At 37.9% G+C, this 24482-nt stretch overlaps 1 protein-coding gene across 1 annotated transcript in view; it reads left to right on the forward strand.

The window, feature by feature from the left end:
* FAM117B (family with sequence similarity 117 member B) overlaps positions 1-24482 on the forward strand; it is a 131501-nt gene that overhangs the window by 72449 nt on the left and 34570 nt on the right. Inside the window, exons 3-4 of the mRNA XM_017536818.2 lie at positions 16447-16539; positions 17765-17878. Of these exons, the coding sequence (XP_017392307.1) occupies positions 16447-16539; positions 17765-17878 (207 nt within the window). The remainder of the gene's footprint in view (positions 1-16446; positions 16540-17764; positions 17879-24482) is intronic.

The raw sequence follows: 24482 nt of genomic DNA on the forward strand, positions 1-24482 counted from the left end.
CTGTCCTGGTTCCCTGCTCAGTCCCCTTTTTAAACAGACGAATGGGCGACTTCCCGTGGCTCCAATCGCCAGCCAAAAGGGCACCCGGACCGGTGTATTTTGTACAGAGAACCGCTGCTCCGGGGAGCCGGCAAAGCAGCCGCGTGGGGCAAAGCAGTGGCGTCGGCCAGCACAGCCACACTGGCGGAAACAGCCGTGCTGGCGACCCATGGAGCTCCTCCACCTGGGAATTTCCTAGTCTGTGGGCAATAAAAATGCGGCGTCCACTCACCCGCTGCGCTTTCACTGGGAGCTGCAATCCTGAGCTGTTCCTAAACGGCCATCTTGGATCGATTCCCCCTTATTTTTAATTTTTATGGGTACATAGTAGGTGTATAGATTTATGGGGTAGCTGAGATATTTTGATACAGGCTTATAATACATAACCAATATAGTAAATGAGATATCCATCACCTTAAGCATTTATAATTTCTTTGTGTTACAAACATTCCAATGATATTATTTTACTTACTTTTAAATATATGATAAATTATTGTTGGCTGGAGTCACCCTTGTTGTGGTATCAAATACTAGATCTGATTCTATCTAACTATATTCTTTTGTACCCATTAACCATCACTCTTCCCTTCTTGCCTGCTACTAACTTTCTCAGCCTCTGATAACCATCCCTTTACTCTCTATCTCCGTGAGTTCAATTGTTAGATTTTGAGCATGCACAGTTTGTCTTTCTCTGTCTGGCTGACTTCACTTAACATAATGTTCTCCAATTCCATTCATGCTATTGCAAATGGCAGGATCTCTTTTTTTTTTCTGTTATGGCTGAATAGTACTCCACTGTGTATATGTACCACGTTTTCTTTATCCATTCATTGATTGGTGGATACTTAGGTTGCTTCAAAATCTTGGCTATTGGAAATACCGGTGCAGCAAACATGGGAGAGAAGATACCTCTTCAGTATACTGATTTTCTTTCTTTGAGATATATATCTAGGAGTAGGATTGCTGGACCATATAGTTCCTCTTTTTTTTGAGGAACCTCCAAACTGTTCTCCATAGTGGTTGTATGAATTTACATTCCCACCAACAGTGTATGAGGGTTCTCTTTTCTCCATATCCTTGCCAGTATTTGTCATTGTCCAGCTTTTGGATAAAAACCATTTTAACTGGGGTGAGATGGTATCTCATTGTAGTTTTCATTTGTGTTTTTCTGATGATCAGTGATATTGAGCACCTTTTCATGTACCTGTTTGCCTTTTGTATGTCTTCCTTTGAGAAATATCTGTTGAGATCTTTTGCCCATTTTAAGTTAGATTATTAGAGTTTTTCCTATTGAGTTGTTTGTACTCCTTATATATTTTGGCCATTAATCCCTTGTTAAATGGGTAGTTTGCAAATATTTTCTCCCATTCTGTGGGTTTTCTTTTCACTTTGTTGATTATTTCCATTACTCTGCAGAAGCTTTTTAACTTGATATGATCCCATTTGTCCATTTTCGCTTTGGTTGCTTGCGCCTGTGCATTATTACTCAAGAAATCTTTGCCCAGATGAACAACGTGGAGAGTTTCCCAAGGTTTTCTTGTAGTAGTTTCATAGTTTGAGGTTTTAGATTTAAATCTTTAATCCATTTTTATTTCATATTTGTATATGGCGAGACATAGGGTCTAGTTTCATCCTTCTGCATATGAATAACCAGTTTCCCCAGCACCATTTATTGAACAGACTGTTCTTTCCCCATGTATGTTCTTGGCATCCTTGTCAAAAGTGAGTTCATTGTAGATGTATGGATTTATCTCTGGATTCTCTCTTCTGTTCTGTTCTATGTGTCTGTTTTATGCCAATACCATGCCGTTTTGGTTACTATTGTTCTGTAGTATAATTTCAAGTCAGGTAATGTGATTCCTCCAGTTTTGTTCTTTTTGCTCAGGATAGCTTTGTCTATTCTGGGTCTTTGGTGGCTCCTTAGGATTTTTATTTTTTTTTTTTTCTGTGAAGAATGTTATTGGTATTTTGATTGAGATTGCATTATATCTGTAGATTGCTTTGGGTAGTATGAACGTTTTAACAATATCTATTCTTTTAATCCATGAGCATGGGATTTCTTTCCCTTTTATGTGTATCTTTAATTTCTTCACTCTGTTTTGCAGTTTTCAGTGAAGAAGTTTTTCACTTGTTTGGTTAAATTAATTCCTAGGTATTTTATTTGTAGCTATTGTAAATGGAACTACTTTGTTGATTTGTTTTTCAGAGTATTTGCTGTTGTCATACAGAAATCTCACTGATTTTTATATGTTGATTTTGTATCCTGCAACCTTGCTGAGTTTATCAGCTATTTTTTTTTTTTTTTTTGGTGGAGCCATTAGGTGTTTCTAAATGTAATATCATATTATCTGCAAACAAAGATAATTTGACTTCTTCCATCCCACTTTGGGTGCCCTTTATTTCCTTCTCTTGTGCAGTTGCTCTGTCTAGCTGTTCTAGTACTGTATTGAGTAACAGTGGTGAAAGTGGGCATCTTTGTCAAAAGGGTTTCCATTTTTTCCTATTCAGCATGACACTAGCTATGGGTCTGTCATAAATGACTTGCATTATGTGGAGGTATATTCCTTCTATACCCAGTGTTTTGAGGTGTTTTTTTTTTTTTTCCATCATGAAGAGATGTTGGATGTTATCAAATGCATTTTCAGCATCAGTTGAAATGATCATATAATTTTTGTCCTTACTCTGTTAATGTGATGTATCACATTGATTGATTTGCATTTGTTGAACTATCTTTGCATCCCTGGGATAAATTACACTTGGTCATAATAATTGAACTTTTAATGTGTTGTTGAATTCAGTTTGCTAGTATTTTGTTGAGTCTTGCATCAATATTCATCAGTGATATTGGCCTATAGTTTTCTTTCTTTGAAGTGTTTGGTTTTGGTAACAGGGTAATTCTGGCCTCACTGAATGAGTATGGAAATATGCCCTCCTCTGTTTTTCAGAATAGTTTTAATAGGACTGGTATTAGTTCTTCTTTAAGTGTTTGATAGAATTCAGCTCTGAAGCCATCAGGTCCTGGGATTTTCTTTGCTGGGATGCTTTTTATTATGGTTTTGATTTTGTTACTTGTTATTGGTCTGTTCAGGTTTTGAATTTCTTCATGGTTCCATATTGGTAGGTTGTATGTGTCTGGGAATTTATCCTTTTATTCTAGATTTTCTAGTATATTGGCATATAGTTGCTCATAGTAGCCAATAATGATCCTTCGAATTTCTGTGGTGACATTTCTTATAATGTCTCCTTTTTCTCTCTGATTTTATTTATGTAAATTTCTCTTTTTCTTGTAGTCTGGCTAAAGATTTGTCAATTTTGTTTATATTTTCAAAATACATCTTTTTGTTTTGTTGATCTTTTGTATTGTTTTCTTCATTTCAAATTCATTTATTTCTGATCTGATTTTTATTATTTCTTCTAATTTTGTGTTTGGTTTGCTCTTGCTTTTCTGGTTCCTTAAGATGCATCATTAGGTTGTTTATTTGAAATTTTTCTTCTTTTTTGATGTAGGCACTTTTAGCTATAAAATTCCCTCTTAGCACTGCTTTCACTGTATCCCATAGGTTTTGGTGTTTTGTGTTTCCATTATTAAGACGGAATTTTGCTCTGTTGCCCAGGCTGGAGTGCAATGGCATGATCTCGGCCCACTACAACCACCGTCTCCCAGGTTCAAGCAGTTCTCTTGCCTCAGTCTCCCAAGTAGCTGGGATTACAGGCACATGCCACCACACCCAACTAATTTTTTGTTTTTTGTAGAGACAGGGTTTCACCATGTTGGCCAGGCTAGTCTCGAACTCCTGACTTCAGGTGATCTGCCTGCCTTGGCCTCCCAAAGTGCTGGGATTACAGGCATGAGCCAGTGCACCCAGCCCTCCATTGTCATTTATTGTTGGAAATTTTTAAATTTGCTTCTTAATATCTTCATTGACCCATTGATCATTCAGGAGCATATTGTTTAATTTTCATGGTTTTAAAATATTTTCCAAAATTCCTTGTTATTGTTATCTAGTTTTATATCATTGTGGTCAGTGAAGATGCTTGATATTACTTCAGATTTTTTTGGAATGTGTTAAGACTTTTTTTTGTGACTTAACATATGGTCTGTCATTGAGAGTGATGATCCGTGTGCTGAGGAAAAGACTGTGTATTCTATAGCCGTTAGATGAAATGTTTTGTAAATATCTATTAGGTCCATTTGGTTTATACTACAGATTGAATCTGATTTTTTGTTGTTGTTGATTTTATGTATAGATGATCTGTTCAACACTGAAAGTGGAGTGTTGAGGTCTCCAGCTGTTACTGTATTGGGGTCTGTCTCTCTATTTATGTGTGAGCACCATTGTTGGGTGCATATATATTTACAGTTGTTATATCTTGTTGAATTGTCTGCTTTATCACTGTATATTGACCTTCTTTGTCTCTTCTTTTTGTCTTGAAATTTATTTTGTCTAAGTGTAGCTACTCTGCTCTTTTTTGGTTTCCATTTGCATAGAATATCTTTTTCCATCCCTTTTTTTTCCAGTTGATATGTTTCTTCATAGATGAAATGTGTTTTTTTGTAGGCAACAGATCATTAGGTTTTGTTTTTATTCATTCAGTCACTCTGAGTGTTTTGATTGGAGAATTTAGTCCATTTTCATTCACTGTTATTATTTATGAGTGAAGACTTTACTCCTGCCATTTCGTTATTTGTTTCCTGGTTGTTTTGTGGTCTTCTCTTCTTTCCTTCCTTCCTGTCTTCTTTTTAGTGAAGGTAATTTTCTCTGGTGGTATGATTTATTTTCTTCCTTTTCATTTTTAGTGTATCCGTTGTATGTTTTTTGATTTGAGATTACCATGAGGCTTGAAAATACTCTTATAACCCATTTTTTAAAGCTGATAACAACACTGTTTGCAAACAAACAAGCAAAAAGAAAACTAATAAAAACTCTACACCTTAACTTCCTTTCCCTGCTTTAGACTTTTTGTTTCTATTTATTTCTTATTTTACTATGTCTTGAAGAATTCTTGTAGTTATTATTTTTGATTGGTTCATTGTTTAGTCTTTCTACCTGAGAATAATTTGCACACCACAGTTACAGTGTTACAATATTCTGTGTTTTTCTGGGTTCTTACTGTTACTAGTGACTTTTATACCTTCAGATGATTTCTTATTGCTCATTAATGTCTGTTTCTTTCTGATTGAAGTACTCTTTAGTATTTCTTGTAAACTAAGTCTGGTGTTGATGAAATCCCCCCTGGCTTTTGTTTGTCTGGGAAAGTCTTTATTTCTCCTTCATATTTGAAGAATACTTTTGCCAGATATACTATTCCATGGCAAAAGCTTTAACCTTCCGCACTTTAACTATGTCATGCCACTCTCTTCTGGCCTGTAGTTTCCACTGAAAAGTCTGTTACCACATGTGCTAGAGTTCCATTATATGTAATTTGTCCCTTTTCTCTTGCTGCTTTTAGGATTCTTTCTTTATCCTGTACTTATTGGGAGTTTTATTAAGTGCCTTGAGGTAGTCTTCTTATGGGTAAATATGCTTGGTGTTGTATAGACTTCTTATGCTTTGATATCCATATCTTTCTCTAGATTTGGTAAATTCTCTGTTATTATCTGATTGAATAAACTTTCTACCCCCATCTCTCTTTCTTTACCTCCCCTTTAAGGCCAGTAACTCTTCAATTTGCCCTTCCAAGGCTATTTTCTAGATCCTGTAGGCATGCTTTATTGTTTTCTTTTTCTTTTGTCTCTCCTGACTGTGCTTTCAAATAAACCATCTTCAGGCTCACTAATTCTTTCCTGTGCTTGATCAGTTCTACTACTAAAAAACTCTAATGCATTCTTAAGTATGTCAGTTGCATTTTTCAACTCCAGAATTTCTGCTTGATTCTTTTTAAGTATTTCAATCTCCTTGTTAAATTTATCTGACAGAATTCTGAATTCCTTCTCTGTGTTACCTGGAATTTCTGTGAGCTTCCTCAAAATAGCTATTTTGAATTTTCTATCTTAAAGGTCACATATCTGTTTCTCTAGGATTCGTCTCTGGTTCATTTGGTGAGGTCATGCTTTCGTGAATGGTCTTGATGGTTATAGATGTTAGTCTGTGTCTGGGCATTAAAGAGTTAGATATTTCTTGTACATCTTTGTAATCCAGGCTTGTTTGTACCTGTCTTTCTTGGGAAAGCTTTCCAGATACTTGAAAAGACTGGGTGTTGACCGGGTGCAGTGGCTTACATCTGAAACTCTAGCACTTTGAAAAGTTGAGGAGGGCAGATTGCTTCAGCTTAGGAGTTTGAGACCAGCTTGGATAACATGGTGAAAACCAATCTCTACAAAACAAACAACAAACTAGCCAGGTGTGGTAGAATATGCCTATAGTCTCAGCTACTTGGGAGGCTGAGGTGGGAGGATTGCTCAAGCCCAGGAAGTTGAGGCTACAGTGAGCCGAGATGGTGCCATTTGTACTCCAGCCTGGATGACAGAATGAAATCCTGTCTTAAAAAGAAACAAAACAAAACATAGCTGTTGTAATCGAAGCTGTGTCTTTATTAGGGCACAGCCCAAGCTCAGTAATGTTGTGATATTCTTGCAGAGTTGTAGATAAACTGCCTTGACAATCTTGGTTAAGATCCAGAAGAATTATCTGGATTACAAGGCAGAGACCCTTGTTCTGTTCTGTTTCTCTCAAACAGTGTTTTTCTCTGTTCTGAGCCGCCTGGAGCTGGGGGAGGAGTGACACAAGCACTCCCTTGACTACTACCACTGACTGCACTGAGTCAGACCTGAAGCCAGTACAGCTTTGGGTCTCACCCAAGGCCTGCTGTAACCACTATCTGGCTAGTACATATGGTTGGTTGCTCAAGGCTCTGGGGCTCTGCAGTTAGCAGGTGGTGAAATCATCTAGGTATGTGTCCTTTCCTTCCTGGTGGTAAGTTTCCCCAGGCCCTGGGCATGTCCAGAGGTGATATAGGGAGCCAGGGACTAGAGTCAAAAACCTTAGAAGTCTGCCTGGTGTTCTGTTGTACTGCAGCTGAGCTGGCACTCAGACCACAAGATGCAGTCCTTCCCACTCTTTCTTCCCCTTTTCACAGGCAGAGGAGCCTCACCTTGTAGCCATCACTACCACAGACCCACAAGTAGTACTGCCAGGGCGCTGCCAGTGTTCTCTTAAGTCCCAAAGACTTGTGGTTATTGCTGCCTGGTGTGGACCTCACCTTTTAGGGCAGTGGTTTCCCCTCTGGCCCAGGGCAGGTCCAGAAATGCCATCCAAGAGCCAAGGCCTGGAACCAAGGACCCCAACAGCCTGCTTGGTGTTCTACCCCACTGTGGCCAAGCTAATACCTAAGGTGCAAGACAAAGTTCCCTTTATTTTACTTTTTCCTCTGCTTCTCTCAAGCAGGGGTATTCCCATAGCTAGCATAGCTGGGAACATGCTGAGTCTCACCTGAAGCTAGCAAGTCTCAGAGTCTTATCCAAGGTCCACACTGCCTGGCCATGACTGCTGGTTTCTCAGGGCCCACAGACTCTTTAGTCAGCAGGTGATGGATCCTGCTGGTACTGGTTCCTTTCCTTCAAGGGAGCAAATTCCTTTCTGGCCTGGGGTATGTCTAGAAATGTCCTCCAGGAGATAAGGCCTAGAAAGGGAGCCATGACTCTGGTGTCCTATCCTCTTTTGGCCGAGCTGGTATCCAAGATGCAAGACAAAGAATATATGTCTTTTGGAGCTGTGAACTGCGTAGCCTGCGGTTGGGTGGCACCAGGACTCCCTTGGTTGTCCCTGCTGATATGTCAGTAGGTCATGTGTCCCCCAAGTCCACTGGCTCTGAGACCAGTTCAACATTAGGGTTTGCTTAGGAGTTGCAGTCTCCATGGCCTACACTGACTTTCAAGTTTATTTGGGGCTGTAGAGCACTTTAGTCTGCAATGATGTAGCTTGGTGGAATTCAAGCTTTGGCCATGGGGTTGGGAATTCCCCTCTGGCTAAGGCTGATTTAAGTACTCCCTCCGTGGGTGGGTGTCAGCAGAGTGCAGCCCGATTTTGCTTTCTGCAGTGATGGCAGCACTGAGTTCAGTACATTACCTCACAATTGCTGTGCTCTCCCTCTCCCAAGTGCATGCCACACAGCTTGTTGCAGTGGCAAGGGGGTGGGGGTGGTGAATGGGGCATCAGCTATTCAAACCTGTCCTTCCAACCTTCTTCCAATGCCTCTTTTAGTCATATGAAGTTAAAACCAGGTACCGTGTGTGCTCACCTGACTTTTGGTTCTTATGAAGGTGGTTTTTGGGTATAGATAGTTGTTAAATTGGTGTCCTTCTGGGAGGAACAATAAGTACAGCCTTCTATTCCGCCATTTGGTTCTCTAGATTCCAGTACCTTTTTTCCTAATTTCCTTTTTAGATATTTGTTAATGTTTGAAAGCACATCTGACTTTTTTGTTGATTTTGTATCCTGCAGCTTTACAGAATTTGTTAGTTTTAACTGTTTTGTGGAGTTTCAGTGTTTTCTAGAATAACATAATGTTGTGTCCAAATGGGACAATTTTAATTCTTGTTTTTCCAATTTGGAGGTTATTTATGTAGCCTAATTGTCCTGGCTAAGACTTTTGGTACTGTGTTGAATAGAAGCGACAAGAGTGGGTAATCCTTGCCTTGTTCCTGATCCTAGAGAAAAAGCTTTCAGTTTGTCATCGTTGGATATGCTGTTGGCTGTGGGCTTCTCCTTTATGAACTTTATTTTAATATGTTGAGATACTTTTTTGTTATTTACGATTTGTTTTTAATCATGAAAGGGAGTGAATTTTGTAAGATGCTTTTTCTGCGTCTATTGAAATGATCATATGTACTCTTTATTTTGTTAATGTGGTTTATTCTATCAGTTGATTTTTGTTTATTGAATCATCTATGTTTTTTTTTTAAATTTTGTTGGTTGGGTTTGCTAGTATTTTATTGAGGATCTTTGCATCTATATTTGTCAAGGAATAACATTTAAAAAATCTCATTAAAAATAATTTTGAAGATGTACTCCAAGTTTCAATAATGAACCTGGCCCTATGTGCTCAACTCACTGATGCTTCTCGAGCAATCTAGTTTGTTTGGAATGCTTTTTCCATCATTTGACTGGGTGACTCATATTCTGGTTGTATCTCCTTATTCCATAATACTGTGCCTACCAACCTTTCCTGTCCTTCCAATTCTGAGTTAGATGCCTTTCTTAGGGGACTTCTGTCATCACATATATCATAATTAGCTATTTATTCCTTTTCTCGTAGAAGAAGCTCTTTGAGAATAAGAACTATATTTCCTCTTGACCTCCAAATGTTAATCCAGTGTCTGACACATTATTAGGTACTTTAATATAAACCTTGTAGTACATAAGACAAGACTGAACAAAATCAAAACATTTTAATTAAAACTCAGTTTTACTTTTAAATCAATATCTAAGTGTCCTATAATCAAAGCACAGCTTCTTAGTTGAACAAAGAAAGCAATTCTCTTTTGAATTAGTAGTATAAGTAAAATTGATGTCTTTGCTAGGCATTTTTTTTTCCTGCCCTGAACATCTTATCACTAAAGTGAGCAAAGCTGCCTGTTGCTCTTTATGCTTATTTTTGTCTCAGTAATTAATACTGTTACTCTCGTCTTTAATTTGTTTTTAATAAATCTATAGGAATCTTTTATATACCTTCGCTTTTCTTTAAATTAATTTTTATACTTAAAATTACTGTCATTTAATAATTTCCATGAATTTTTTTAACTTTTTATTTTTAGAAAAATCTTAAGTTTACAGAAAAGTTGTAAGGATATTAAGTACCAGTATACCTTACACTTGTATTTACCAAGTAACATTTGTCACATTTTGCTTTATTTTTGTGTCTGTTTGTACAATTATGTTGTTAATTTGCTAATCATTAGTAAGCTGCAGACATTCTAACTCTTAACTATTTCAGCATGTATATGAACAAGGACTTTTAAAAATACCAATAGAATTATCAAATTCAAGAGAGTTAAGATTGATATAATACTGTTGTTCATTATGTGGTTTATATTCCAAATTTTTCGGTTGCTCTGATTATATTCTCTGTAGCAGTTTCCCCTATGAGCTAGGATCCAGTCAAGGAGCACACATGGCATTTACATGTCATTTCTCTTCAATATCCTTTAATCCAGAGTAGTTCCTCAGTCTTTTTTTAACACTGAGTTTTTGAGTCTTTCATGATAATATTTTTGAAGTGTGTAAAGCAGTATTTTTTGTATTTGGTTTATATATTCCTTTATGATAAGATTCAGTTTAGTGCGTTTTTGTTAGGAATACTGTATGTGATGTATGTTTCTCTCTGTGCCTGCCTATGGATCAGTAGGTACATGAAGCCAGTGATGTTAAGTTTGATCCATCAGAACCCTTTGTAACTAATAAGTAATTTGTGGATAAATATTTGAGGTTATAAATATTCCGTTCTCCAAGAAGCATGCATTGGTTTTTAGCATTTGTTGATGATTATTACTTAAGTCAGTTATTACTATAGTATTTCCAAAGTGATGACTTTGTAGCTCCGTCATTCTTCTGTATTGATTTGTTGGTCTCATACGTGCTAATGGAGGTATTTGTTTTTGGAATTGTCCTAAATGGAGTTCATAAAATGTCAGTGGAAATGACCTAAGGTTTTTTCCTTTTTATTATGAAAATGTTAAATGCAGAAAAAAACTACAGCTGTAATTCAAGGGTTTTAAACATTAGTCGTATTTGCTTTACCTATTTCCTATGTGTGTGTGTTTGCTACAGTTTTTGAAAGTACGTTGCAGATATCATGACAGTTTTCTCTCTAAATATTACAGCATGTATCACCTAAGAATATTTTCTGTATAGCTGTAATAGCATTAGGTCATCTAAGAAAATTAACAATTCCATAATATCATGTAATAACCAGTTTATGGTAAAAATTCCCCAGTATCTTTTTTTTTAATGACCCAGTTTGACATTTATACATTACATTTGGACCCAAAAGGACCCAATTGACATTCATATATTGCTGTTGGTTTCTCTTAAGTCTTTATTGATCTAGAACAGGTCATTCTCGTACTTTTTTCTTAATTACGTTAATTTTTTTTTTTTTTTTTTTTTTGAGATGGAGTCTTGCTCTGTAGCCCAGGCTGGAGTGCAGTGGCATGATCTCGGCTCACTGCAGCCTCTGCCTCCTGGGTCCCAGGTCAAGAATTCTCCTACCTAAGCCTCCCAAGTAGCTGGGATTACAGGCATGAGACACCATGCCTAGCTAATTTTTGTATTTTTTTAGTAGAGACGGGGTTTCACCATGTTGGCCAGTCTGGTCTTGAACTCCTGACCTGATGATCTGCCCGCCTCGGCCTCCCAAAGTGCTAGAATTACAGGTATGAGCCACCACACCTGGCCTACATTAAGTTTTTATCCTTCACTTTGGAAAGAAACTAAACTTTTGGTCTTATATTAGCAAGTAATTTGTGAGTTTGGCACCACACAGATATCCTGTTCTTTAGTATCTTTTACCTAATAGTTTTAGCTTCCATTGATGATTCTTGCCTAAATCAGTTACTTTCCTAGAGGTTGCATGTGCCCAAGCACACAACAACACACACAAACACCAGTGAACAAGAAAAACTAATTTTTTTTGGTTACACACAAGATATCATATTGTATACATTTTTCTGCAACCTTGCATTTCACTTAATATTTTAAGGAGATTACCTAAATTGAGGGATTCCCTCTTATCTCTAAGGGTTCCTCCCCTCTTACATAGGGAGAGAGTATAAACCCAACTTTTTTTTCAAACTATATTTGAGAGTCTCTAGTAAGATCTGAATTTAATAGCGAGCCAACATTTAAAATGCAAGGATAAAAATTTAAACAATTTTTGCCGGGCGCGGTGGCTCAAGCCTGTAATCCCAGCACTTTGGGAGGCCGAGGCGGGTGGATCGCGAGGTCAAGAGATCGAGACCATCCTGGTCAACATGGTGAAACCCCGTCTCTACTGAAAATACAAAACATTAGCTGGGCATGGTGGCGTGTACCTGTAATCCCAGCTACTCAGGAGGCTGAGGCAGGAGAATTGCCTGAACCCAGGAGGCGGAGGTTGCGGTGAGCCGAGATCGCGCCATTGCACTCCAGCCTGGGTAACAAGAGTGAAACTCCGTCTCAAAAAAAAAAAAAAAAATTTAAACAATTTTTGAATTTGGAATTGTATTTATTTATTTGTTTATTTATTTTTGAGACGGAGTTTCACTCATGTTACCCAGGCTGGAGTGCAATGGCACGATCTCGGCTCACCGCAACCTCCGCCTCCTGGGTTCAGGCAATTCTCCTGCCTCAGCCTCCTGAGTAGCTGGGATTACAGGCACACGCCACCATGCCCAGCTAATTTTTCGTATTTTCAGTAGAGACGGGGTTTCACCATGTTGACCAGGATGGTCTCGATCTCTTGACCTCGTGATCCACCCGCCTCATCCTCCCAAAGTGCTGGGATTACAGGCTTGAGCCACTGCGCCCAGCCTGGAATTGTATTTATAAAGCAGCTCATCATGATTTTAGCCCGAAGTTTTCGTATAAATAGTAGTAATATAAAATGTATGAAGGAGTTGGGTTTTTTTAGTTTTAGAATGTAAAAGTAATAACATTTATAGGCATTTACACACATAGATTCCTATTCTTACTCTCCTTGTTAGCTGTCACTCAGAGACATGGTAACCTGTAGAATCCTTCAAGAACCAGATTTTGTTTCTCCCCACTTGTAATGTTTTATAAAGGCCTATTATCATTTCCACTTGATTATAATGTACAAAAATATTTTCATAAAACTTATTCTATTTTGGCTGGGCGCGGTGGCTCACGCCTGTAATCCTAGCACTTTGGGAGGCCAAGGCAGGAGGATCACAAGGTAAGGAGATTGGAGACCATCCTGGCCAACATGGTGAAACCCTGTCTCTATTAAAAAATACAAAAAAATGAGCTGGGCCTGGTGGCGCATGTGGTAGTCCCAGCTACTTGGGAGGCTGAGGCAGGAGAATTGCTTGAACCCTAGAGGCAGAGAGGCGGAGATTGCAGTGAGCCGAGATTGCGCCACTGCACTACAACCTGGGTGACAGTGCAAGACTCTGTCTCCAAGACAAAAAAAAAAAACTTATGTTTCTATCCTGTGTTAGTTTTTTACTTGAAATTTTACTTCAATTATTACTTGAAATTTTTTTCATCAAAAAATTATTTACATTCTTTCATATAGCTTTATGACCATAGAGATAACAAAATAAGTAATGACTACTTGGCATAATGGAATGGAAATAATAATAAACATTTACTGAGTGAATGTTTTATCCTTGGTACCGTGCTTAAAAATTAAATCCTTCACATATACTAACTCCTTTAATTACCTTATAATTTTAGTAGGTAGATGACATTATTCCTTTTCCTTTTTCTTTCTTTTTATTGGAGACAGGGTCTCACTCTGTCACCCAGTCTGGAGTGCAGTGGAGGAAGCATAGCTCACTGCAGCCTCAGCCTCCCAGGCTCAAGCAATCCTCCCACCTCAGCCTTTCGAGTAGTTGGGACTACAATCGTGAGCCACGATGCCCAGCTAATTTTAAAATTTTTTTGTAGAGACGAGGTCTTCCTACATTGCCCAGGTTGGTCTTGAACCGTGTGATCCTCTAGCCTTGGCCTCTCAAAGCACTGGGATTACTAGCATGAACCACTGTGCCTGGCCTAACATTATTCTTATAAATGAGGAATTTAAAAATTCATATAGGAGAAGCATCTTGCCTAAGATATAAAAAATGTTTGTTTTTATTTATGAGATGGAGTCTTGCACTGTTGCCTGGGCTGGAGTGCAGTGGCATGATCTTGGCTCTCTGCAACCTCCGCCTCCTGCATTCAAGTGATTCTCCTGCCTTAGCCTCCCAAGTAGCTGGGATTACAGGCACCCACTACTATGCCAAGCTATTTTTTTGTATTTTTAGTAGAGATGGGGCTTCATTACATTGACCAGGCTGATCTCAAACTCCTGACCTTGTAATCTGCCTGCTTTGGCCTCCCAAAGTGCTGGGATTACAGGCATGAGCCACCACGCCTGGACCCAAAATGTTATTTAACTGATCTGAAACTTAAACATGTTTGTTTGACACCAACATATGTAATTCTGAACCATGCATACTATGCTGCTTATTCACAATAGAAGAGACATGGAATCAACTTCAATGCCCCATCAACAGTAGACTGGATAAGGAAAATGTGATACATACACAATGGACTGCTGTGCAGCCATAAAAATAAATGTGATCATGTCCTTTGCAGGGACCCAGTTGAAGCTAGAGGTTATTATCCTTAGCAAACTAACACAGAAATGGAAAACAAAATACCGCATGTTCTTACTTATAAATGGGAGCCATGATGAGAGCACATGGACACATAGAGTGTAACAGCAGATGCTGGGGCCTTCTAGAGAGTGGAGGGTGGGAGGAGGGAGAGGATCAGGGAAAGTAGTTAATGAGTACTAGACTTAGCACCTGGGTGACGAAATATCTGTACAATAAACCCCATGACACAGGTTTACTTGTTTACCTGTATATTACAAGTACCCTTGAACTTAAAAGTTTAAAAAGAAAAAAGTTTATTTGCCAAGATTTTAAATTTTGTAGTATTAAGATTATTACTTTGATTTTGGTTTTTGCTTTTGACTTTATGCTCTTTGGTCCTATTTACGTATTGATCTTTGTGACAGGTATTTTAACAATAGACTTAAAGAGCCTGTGGACCCTAATATGAGACCTTATAAGTACAGTAGGGGTCACCTCTGGGATGTGTGACATCAGTTGGTAACCTCAATGTGAAACTGGCGTTTAGAGTGAAACAGGGCATAGAGTGGTGATGGGAAGTTGACCAAATTGTAGCCCTTCCTTTTGATTCGGTGTATTTAAGGCTCCTCATCAGAATGGAGTCCTTCTATCTATAAGGAGGAGATCCAGACGTGGGACATGATTAATTAGAATCACAGTTTCTTTATTTTTGAAAATGTTCTCTTTCCTTCCCCATTTGAAACTAGACCATTTTATAATTAGTAATTATACGTATAATTGTACGTTAATGGTGCAAAGGATATTCAAACTGTGGACAGTGTTTTTTGGTATTTTTTATTATTTTGAAGAGGCTATCCATTCATTCATCTAGTGCAAAATTGAAAAGGTACAGAAGGGTATACACTAAGGCTCTTTCTCCCCAGAGATAGCCACTGGTATCAGTTTTCTTTGTTACCATGTATTTTCTTCCAGGTATAATTTACATACACATACATTATTTTTCACAGTCCCATTTAAAGGCAATTACTATACACACTGTACTAAGCCTTGAGGTTTTTCACTTAATGGTTTATCATGGAGATTATTTCATATCTGTATATTGTGAATTTCCTTATTTTTTTATAGCTGCACAGTACTCTGTTATAAAGGTATACCGTAATTTATTAGCCAAGCCTAAATAATTCTAACTTATTTACATTGTTTCAGTCTTAATTGTAAGAACCAGTGATACAAGGAGTAATATGCAAGTCATTTTGTACATAAAGATGTACATTTGGTATCTGTGCAGGATAAATTACTAAATAAGGGGTTGCTGTGTCAGTTTGCGGATTTATAACTTTGACAGCAGGTGCTGAATCTCCCCCCATAAAGACTCTACACTCCCACTAACAATATAAGGGAGTTTATATTAGCAAATTGCTCAATCTTAAATTGCTCTCTCTTCTTAGGGGTGAGGTTGAGCATAGTTTCATGTGCTAGGAACTCATTTGTATTTTCTTTTCCAATACACTCTTTTAAAATTCTGGGTTTGGTATAACTGCTTAAGGTCTAACATTTTTGAAGCTATTCTCTGCAGATACTTAAGGCAAGACTAGACATAATATAGAAGTTAATATTATGAGCTCTGGAGTCTTAAAGATTTATTTCTTGGCTTTGCCACTTCTAGCATAAGACCTTAGGCAACTTACAGTGTTACGTCAGATAAAGCATATGAAAGCTCAGTGCCCAGCATGTCAGAACACAAGAATGTTAGCATGCTAATAATAACTAACATCATTAGCTATGATATGTTAACTATAGTAAGTACAGTTACTATATATCGTTAACTTTGTTCCATAAATGCTTTATTTGTAGTATAATTGTAATTATGTAAAAATATTATTTTTTTATTAGCAATAAAAATGAAGTATGCTAAAATATTAATTGTAATTAATACCAGTTAGGTAACTGGTGCTAGGACAATTTTGGGTAATTTGTGTTATTTTAATTATTTTTAATATCTAATTTTTCTGTAATGGAAATGTGTTTAATAATAGAAAAATATGGTATACATTGTTGTGAAATGATTTTTGTTAAAGTACGCTTCCCCTCTTTTTTCATTACAGACAGAGAGTGCTTGGGCTGAAGAATATGCTGAAAAGAAGAAAGGGTCTCACAAGCGCTCAGCATCTTGGGGCAGTACAGATCAACTTAAGGAGGTCAGAAAAATGATTCTAAGGTAGTGGGTGTGGAAATACAATCCTTTTGTTGGCTGTTTCCTTGATGTTGGGGCAGCAAGGATTTGTCATTTTCCATTGATTTCTTTTTTCTTTTAGGGTTGCGAAATAACAGAAAAACAATTACTGTGTTGATTTCATAAAGATTAGAGTAGGGATATTTATTTATCACTTACTTGATTATGTATTTTTGTCTTTTTTAGGAATGTTCATACCTGTCAACATAATATAAACACCAGATTTAAAAATTGTAACAATACAACAAATTCACATTTCTTCTTCTTTTTTTTTTTGAGACGGAGTCTTGCTCTGTTGTCCAGGCTGGAGTTCAGTGATGTGATCTTGGCTTACTGCAGGCTCTGCCTCCCAGGCTCAAGCAATTCTCATGCCTCAGCCTCCCAAGTAGCTGGGAGTGCAGGCGTGTGCCACCATGCCCAGCTAATTTTTGTGTTTTCAGTAGAGACAAGGTTTTTCCATGTTGTCCAGGCTCATCTCTAACTCCAGACTTCAAGCGACCTGCCTGCCTTGACCTCCCAAAGTGCTGAGATTACAGACATGAGCCACTGTGCCTGGTCACATTTATTATTTTTCTATATATGGTGGTATTTCTGAAATTCAGTACTCACTATAACCAGGATGATTATGGCTCTATGCTATGATTACCATTTTCTGTGTTGCTAATTAATGACATTTTCATTTCACATATAATGTAGAAATAGAAAAATTCAGTCAAAGAATAGTATGTGATATTTATTGGAATTGCATTTGTTATTTAAAGATGATATCTGTGAATGTATTTCATGGCTTGAGTTGATTTTTAAATACTGCCTAATTTTTGGAGCTGTTGAAAGTTAGGTGTTCAGTAAAGAAATCTAAGTTGAAAGAAAAACTTACGGTAAGGGCAATGAGAATGATTGTTATTTTTTGAATTCTTCAAGAAACTGTAATGTAATTTATTCTAAGTGCTGAAAACTTTATTTGTGTAGTGCTTGGGAAGCTTGGAGGCTGAGAACAGTTTTGGAACATATATATATACGTACATGTGTACATATGTATAAAATTACGAACAAAAAAATGAGACTGTGATATGGTTCAAAAATTCAAAGGACTTACTAAGGGTGAGTTTTACTGGTTCTTACTAAGCAAGGATGTGTTTTTATTTCGTGTGGAAAACACTCTGGCGTACTTGCTGTTTTTGCCTTTTCAGATTGCAAAATTACGCCAGCAGTTGCAGAGAAGTAAACACAGCAGTCGGCATCATCGAGATAAAGAAAGACAATCTCCATTCCATGGCAACCATGCAGCTATTAACCAGTGTCAGGTAAGAGTACCAATACCACAAAATCCAGAAAAGGAATTTGTTGTTTTTCTGGTGATTTGTTATTTAATTGGTAATTGCGTAGGACAAAAATGCTCAAAAACATATTTGAAACAGTGATTTAAATACTGAATCACAGTCTTTATAAGAAAACAATATTAAGTTGACAAAATAATTTCCTTTAGTGATCTAAGTTGACATAGCCACTTATCTGTTTTGATTTACCATATTTTTGTCTTTATCAATTCAATGTATTGGAGGCAGAATGATATAGAAAATCAAGCATTGGGTATGGAACAGACCCTGGCTGAATAACTTACCCTTTCTAAGTCTTAGTTTTCTCATGTGAAGATGGGGATAATAAAACCTGTTTCATAGAAGTCTTTTGATAGAGACAAACCTTTACTTGCTTTGATTTTTTTTTTTAGTAGAGCCCATGAACTGCTCTTCAATGGCTAATCCAAGGACCACTTCTCTCTAACTGACATGAAATTGGATGAGATCTCCTGGCAAGGAGAAAGCAAATTTATTTCAGGTCCTTCAGGATCTTTAAAGTCCCAGAAGTGAAGCTTTGGGAATAAGGAAGGCTGGATTCAACTTACTATGTTAACAGTAAGGCAGAAGGGCCTGGAAGGTAGAGGGAAACTGGAAGGCTTAGTTCTGTGACTCTTGGATTGTTTTTTAATACTTGAGTTGGCAAACTATGGCCTGGAAGCCAAGAACGGCCCACCATGTGTTTCCATTTATAAGGTTTTATCAGAAAACAGCCATTCTCATTTTTTTATATATTGTCTGTGGCTCCTTTTCATGCTATAAAAATATATATTTGACTATATCTGCAGGTTTTGGATTTGTGGATTGAACCAACCATGGATCAAACATATTTGGGGAAAAATATAATGGAATATGTATAAATATATTTTAAAACATAAATAAAAATAAGAAAACAATATAGTGTAACAATATTTACATAGTATTTACATTGTTTTAGGTATTATAAGTAATCTAGAGATTATTTTAAATATACAGGAGGACATTCCTAAATCACATGCAATTACCATGCCATTTTATTTAAGGGACTTGAGCAACTGTGGGTTTTGATATTTGCAGGGGGGTCCTGGAACCAATCTTCCACAGATACTGAGAGACTACTGAAGTTGAATAGTTGAAACAGAGACTGTCTGGTTCACAAAGCCTAAAATACTGACTGACTGGCCCTTTACAGAGAAGGCATGCCAACCCCTTTTATAGTTTGGTAGTGTCTGATTGTTAAATATGTAGATTGTTTGCAATAGAAAGTATGGGTAAAGGTATACAATATTTCGAACTGATTTTGCCCCAGAATATTAATACTTGGATCAAATTTGATTTCACAGATTTATAGGTTTTTGTTTGTTTGCTTGTTTGTTTTGTTTTGTTTGTTTTGAGACTGGGTCTTGCTCTATCATCCAGGCTAGAGTGCAGTTGGGTGATCACGGCCCACTGCAGCCTCGACCTCCGGGGTTTATATGATCCTCCTACCTCAAGCCTCCTGAGTAGATGAGACTACATGTGTGCACCACCACCACCATGCGTGGCTAATATTTTTATTTTTATTTTTTATTTTTTTGTAGAGATGGGGTCTGTCTATGTTGCCCAGGCTGGTTCTCTAACTCCTGGCTTCAAGTGATTCACCCACCTCAGCCTCTCAAAGTGTTGGAATTACAGGCATGAGCCACTATGCCCAGCCAAATTCATAGTTTGATTGTAGTTTTCAGTAACTTTTTTTCTGTATATAAGATATTTTAATTAAAAATATGGTTATACACTATTATTAGTGTATACTTAAATGTATACTTAAAAACCCATACAAACTAGATTTATTTCTGGAGAAATAGAAATTTTAAATTCACAGAGTAAGAAATGAAAAATTTGTAAAGACTAATAACTTTAGAATTTGGAATATTAATTAAAAACCCAGTCTCCTGACTCTCAATAGGCCGAAGACCCAGATGATTTTACAGATGAATTTGCCAACTTTCCCTTTCTTCTCATTCATTCGTAAATAACTAGTATGTGTTTCTAAAAGATAAGGCCACTTTTTACTCCTAATCCTTATTTTTACTCCAAGTAGAATAGGGATTAGAATGGGATTTTATTGAATTAAGTGGCTACTTTTAGGACGTTAGACATTTCTGAAGTGATTATTTTTAAAAGTTGCATTAAAGCCAACAATTTAAAAGTGGTTATTCAAAGTTCCATTTTTTTCTTCCTGCAAGTTGAATTTACTTAATAAGATTATTGGAATTTACCTGAAATTTATGTTTCATTTAAAAACATTTCCTTTGCAGAGAAGGTAAGAACAAGAAAACAGAGAAACTTGAAAAATAATTCATCTAGTTTGAGTTTTGTACACTTGATACATCAAGCATCTTAACTATTTCTCTCATTTTGTTTAGTGTTATCAGTTAACCACAAGTCAGGCACATGTGCATCATGGTAGTAATGACAGTAGTACTCATGTTTAATTGCAACTCTTAGGCTGGCTGGGCACGGTGGCTCACACCTATAATCCCAGCACTTTGGGAGGCCAAGGTGGGTGGATCACTTGCGGTCAGAAGTTCAAGACCAGCCTGGCCAACATGGTGAAACCCCTCTCTCTACTAAAAATACAAAAATTAGCCAGGCTGGCAGGTGCCTGTAATCCTAGCTACTTGGGAGCCTGAACAGGAGAATGGCTGGAACCCAGGAGGCAGAGGCTGCACTGAGCTGAGATCGTGCCACTGCACACTCCAGCCTGGACAATACAGTAAGACGCCCATCTCAAAAAAAAGAAATTTAAAAATTAAAACATGAAAATAATTTATATTAAGTTATTGTTTTGGTGGGTTCTCTCTCTAGTGGAGAAAAGTGCCACATGATACATGTGTACTTTTGAGGCCATTCATCAGCCCATACAATATTTGTTAATCATCTGCCCTATGACTATGATACTCATTACGGAATGTGGTGATAAAGAAATATTGTCTGTCCTCACCAGTTCTCATATTAAAGAGATATGAGTAAACAGCTATAACGCTGTACAATGAATATGTTGATAGGGAGAATTCAGAGTGTAACAGAAGGTATTTTTTTTTTTTTTTTGAGACGGAGTTTCACTCTTGTTACCCAGGCTGGAGTGCAATGATGCGATCTCGGCTCACCGCAACCTCTGCCTCCTGGGTTCAGGCAATTCTCCTGCCTCAACCTCCTGAATAGCTGGGATTACAGACATGCGCCATCATGCCCAGCTAATGTTTTGTATTTTTAGTAGAGATGGGGTTTCACCATGTTGACCAGGATGGTCTCGATCTCTTGACCTCGTGATCTACCCGCCTCGGCCTCCCAAAGTGCTGGGATTGTAAATAATTCTAAATGTTTCCATTCTATCTTACTGGATAATTTTGATTACTTTCTTAGGCTTAATTCCTTGCTTTTATTTCCCTTTGATTTTCCTTTCACAGGCCTNTGTTGACCAGGATGGTCTCGATCTCTTGACCTCGTGATCCACCTGCCTCGGCCTCCCAAAGTGCTGGGATTACAGGCTTGAGCCACTGTGCCCGGCACAGAAGGTATGTTTATTTGGACTAGGATGGAATCATCTTGAAAGACTTCTCAGAGAAAATGGTGTCTAGCTGATCCATGAAAGATAATTATAGCAAGTCTTCTAGAGGTGGAAAAAGTCATGTATCCAGATAGGAGTAGTAGTAAGAGATTAGGCCCGAGAGGTAAATAGCAGCCAAACCTGGAAGTCTCCATGTTCACTTGTTAAGACATTTGGACTTCAACCTAGAGGCACCAGGGAGCTATTTTTTTAAATGCAAGATACATGACCATTTTATAATAGTCATTATGGGGTCAGATATAGAATGAATTTGGAAGAGACAAGATTAGAAGTAGGGAAATAATTTAAGAATAAGATTTAGTGATCCAAGTAAGAAATGATGGCCTCCAGTAGTGTAGAAACTTTTGAACTGATGAGAACAGACAAACTTGAGTGTTATTTAGAAGGTAAGAATAGTTGAATTCTATTAAAATTGCTTACTATGGCAAGCATTTGGATATATTATTGACATTTAATCCTCATCTTTAAGGTCGTTTAGGTGTTGGTTCCTTCTGGAGTTTGTTAGTCTCTTCATTTTATAGACAAGAAAATCAAGGCCCAGAGAGGTCAAGTATATTGTTTAAGGTTACACGAGATGGCTGGAATTCTAAGCTAGGCATTCTAACCTCAGAGTCTGAGGTTTTTAGACTCTGTGCTAGCTGGCAGTTGATGATATTTGAGAAAAATAGAGAGATGAAAGTTAAGGATGATGCCAATTTAAACTTTTAAAATATGATTTAAGGACAGGTGCCATGGCTTATGCCTGTAATTCCAACATTTTGGTAGGCCAAGGCGGGTGGATTGCTTGAGCCCAGGAGTTCAAGACCAGCCTGGGCAACATAGCAAAGCTCCCTCTCTACTAAAAACCCAAAAATAAGCTAGGCATGGTACCGCACACCTATAATCCAAGCTACTCCAGAGGCTGAGGCACTAAAATAGCTTGAACCTGGGAAGCGGAGGTTGCAGTGAGCTGAGATCGCACCACTACACTCCAGACTGGGAATAGAGCAAGACTTGTTCTCTAAATAAATAAATAATGAAAAAATAAAATAGGATTTTAAAAATTTACTTACCTCAACACCGTGTATAAGAGTAACTCAAAATGTGTCCAAGATCTAAATGTAAGAGCTAAACCTAAAAGCTTCTAGAAGAAAATATAGGCATAACGTTTGTGACATTGCATTAGGCAGTGGCTTTATAGAAATGACACAGAAAGCACAAGCAAGAAAAGAGGAAGTAAATTGTACTTCATCAAGATTAAAAACTTTTGTGATTCTAGGGACATCATCAAGAAGGTGAAAAGATAACCCACAGAACAGGATAACCCACAAATCATATATCTGATAAGGCATTTGTATCTAAACTACGTAAAGAGCTCTTGCAACTCAGTAATTGAACAAAAACAATTAAAAATGGGCACAGGATTTGAACATAGAGTTCTCAAAGGAAGATGTACAAGTAGCCAATAAGCACATGAAAAGATGCACAGTATAATTTGTCAATTGGGAAATGCAATTCAAAACTCCAATGAAATACCACTTTATATGTATACATTAGAATGCTATAATTTAAAAGACAGATAATAACAAGTGTTAGGGAAGAATGTGGAGACATTGGAACCTTCATATATGTGTGTGTGTGTGTGTGTGTGTGTGTGTGTGTGTATGTATGTGTGTGTATATATATATATATTTTTCTACTTTTTTCCCCCAGTAATGGCTATAAGCAATATATATATATATTTCAACTTGTATTTATTTACTTTTATTTATTTTTTACTTTTATTTTTTATTAATTTGATTTAACTTTATTTTATTTATGTTTTAGGGATGGAGTCTCGCACTGTCACCTGGGCTGGAATGCAGTGGTGTGATCTCTGCTTACTGCAACCTCCACCTCCTGGGTTCAAGCGATTCTCCTGCCTCAGCCTCTTGAGTAGCTGGGATTACATTAACACCATGCCTAGCTAATTTTTTGTATTTTTAGTAAAGATAGTTTCACTATATTGGCCAGGCTGGTCTTGAACTCCTGACCTTGTGATCCACCCACCTTAGCCTCCCAAAGTGCTGGGATTACAGGCGTGAGCCACTGTGCCTGGCCTAGTTTTTTTTTTTTTTTCAGGCAGAATTTTGCTCTTTTTGCCCAGGCTGGAGTGCAATGGTGCAATCTCAGCTCATTGCAACCTCTGCTTACTGGGTTCAAGTGGTTCTTCTGCCTCAGCCTCCTGAGTAGCTGGGATTACAGGCATGTGCCACCATGCCCAGCTAATTTTGTATTTTTAGTAGAGACACATTGTTTTTGTCTGCTCAGCTGCCACAACAATGCACCGCAGACAGGAGGCTTCAAGAACAGACGTTTATTTCCTTGCAGTGCTGGAGGCTGGGAGTCCAAGGTTGTTTAGGTGTTGATTCCTTCTGAGGCCTCTCTCCTCGCCTTGTAGGTGGCACCTTCCCTCTGTGTCTTCACATGGAATTCTGTGTGTGTCTGCATCCTCATCTCCTCTTCCTATATAGACACCAGTCAGATTGGAGTAGAGTCCACCCAAAGACCTCATTTTAACTTAATTTCCTCTTTAAAGATCCTGTCTTCAAATACAGTTCCATTCTGGGGTGTTGGAGGTCAGGACATCAACATAAGAACTTGGAGAGCACAATTCACTCCATAATACATGGTTTCGCCATGTTGGCCAGGCTGGCCTAAACTCCTGACCTCAGGTGATCTGCCCGCCTCGGCCTACCAAAGTGCTGGGATTATAGGCGTGAGCCACCACACCTGGCCTGTTGCCTCCCTCCCTCCCCTCCCTCTCTTTCTCTCTTTTGGCTTTCTTTCTTGGAGTCTCACTCTGTTGCCCAGGCTGAAGTGCTGTTTCATGATCTCGGCTCACTTCAACCTCTGCCTCATGGGTTCAAGCGATTCTCCTGCCCTCAGCCTCCTGAGTAGCTGGGACTACAGGCATGTACCACCATGCCTGGCTATTTTTTTTTT

The sequence above is a fragment of the Cebus imitator genome, unplaced genomic scaffold (assembly GCF_001604975.1).
Source record: "Cebus imitator isolate Cc_AM_T3 unplaced genomic scaffold, Cebus_imitator-1.0 Scaffold101, whole genome shotgun sequence".
NCBI lineage: Eukaryota > Metazoa > Chordata > Mammalia > Primates > Cebidae > Cebus > Cebus imitator.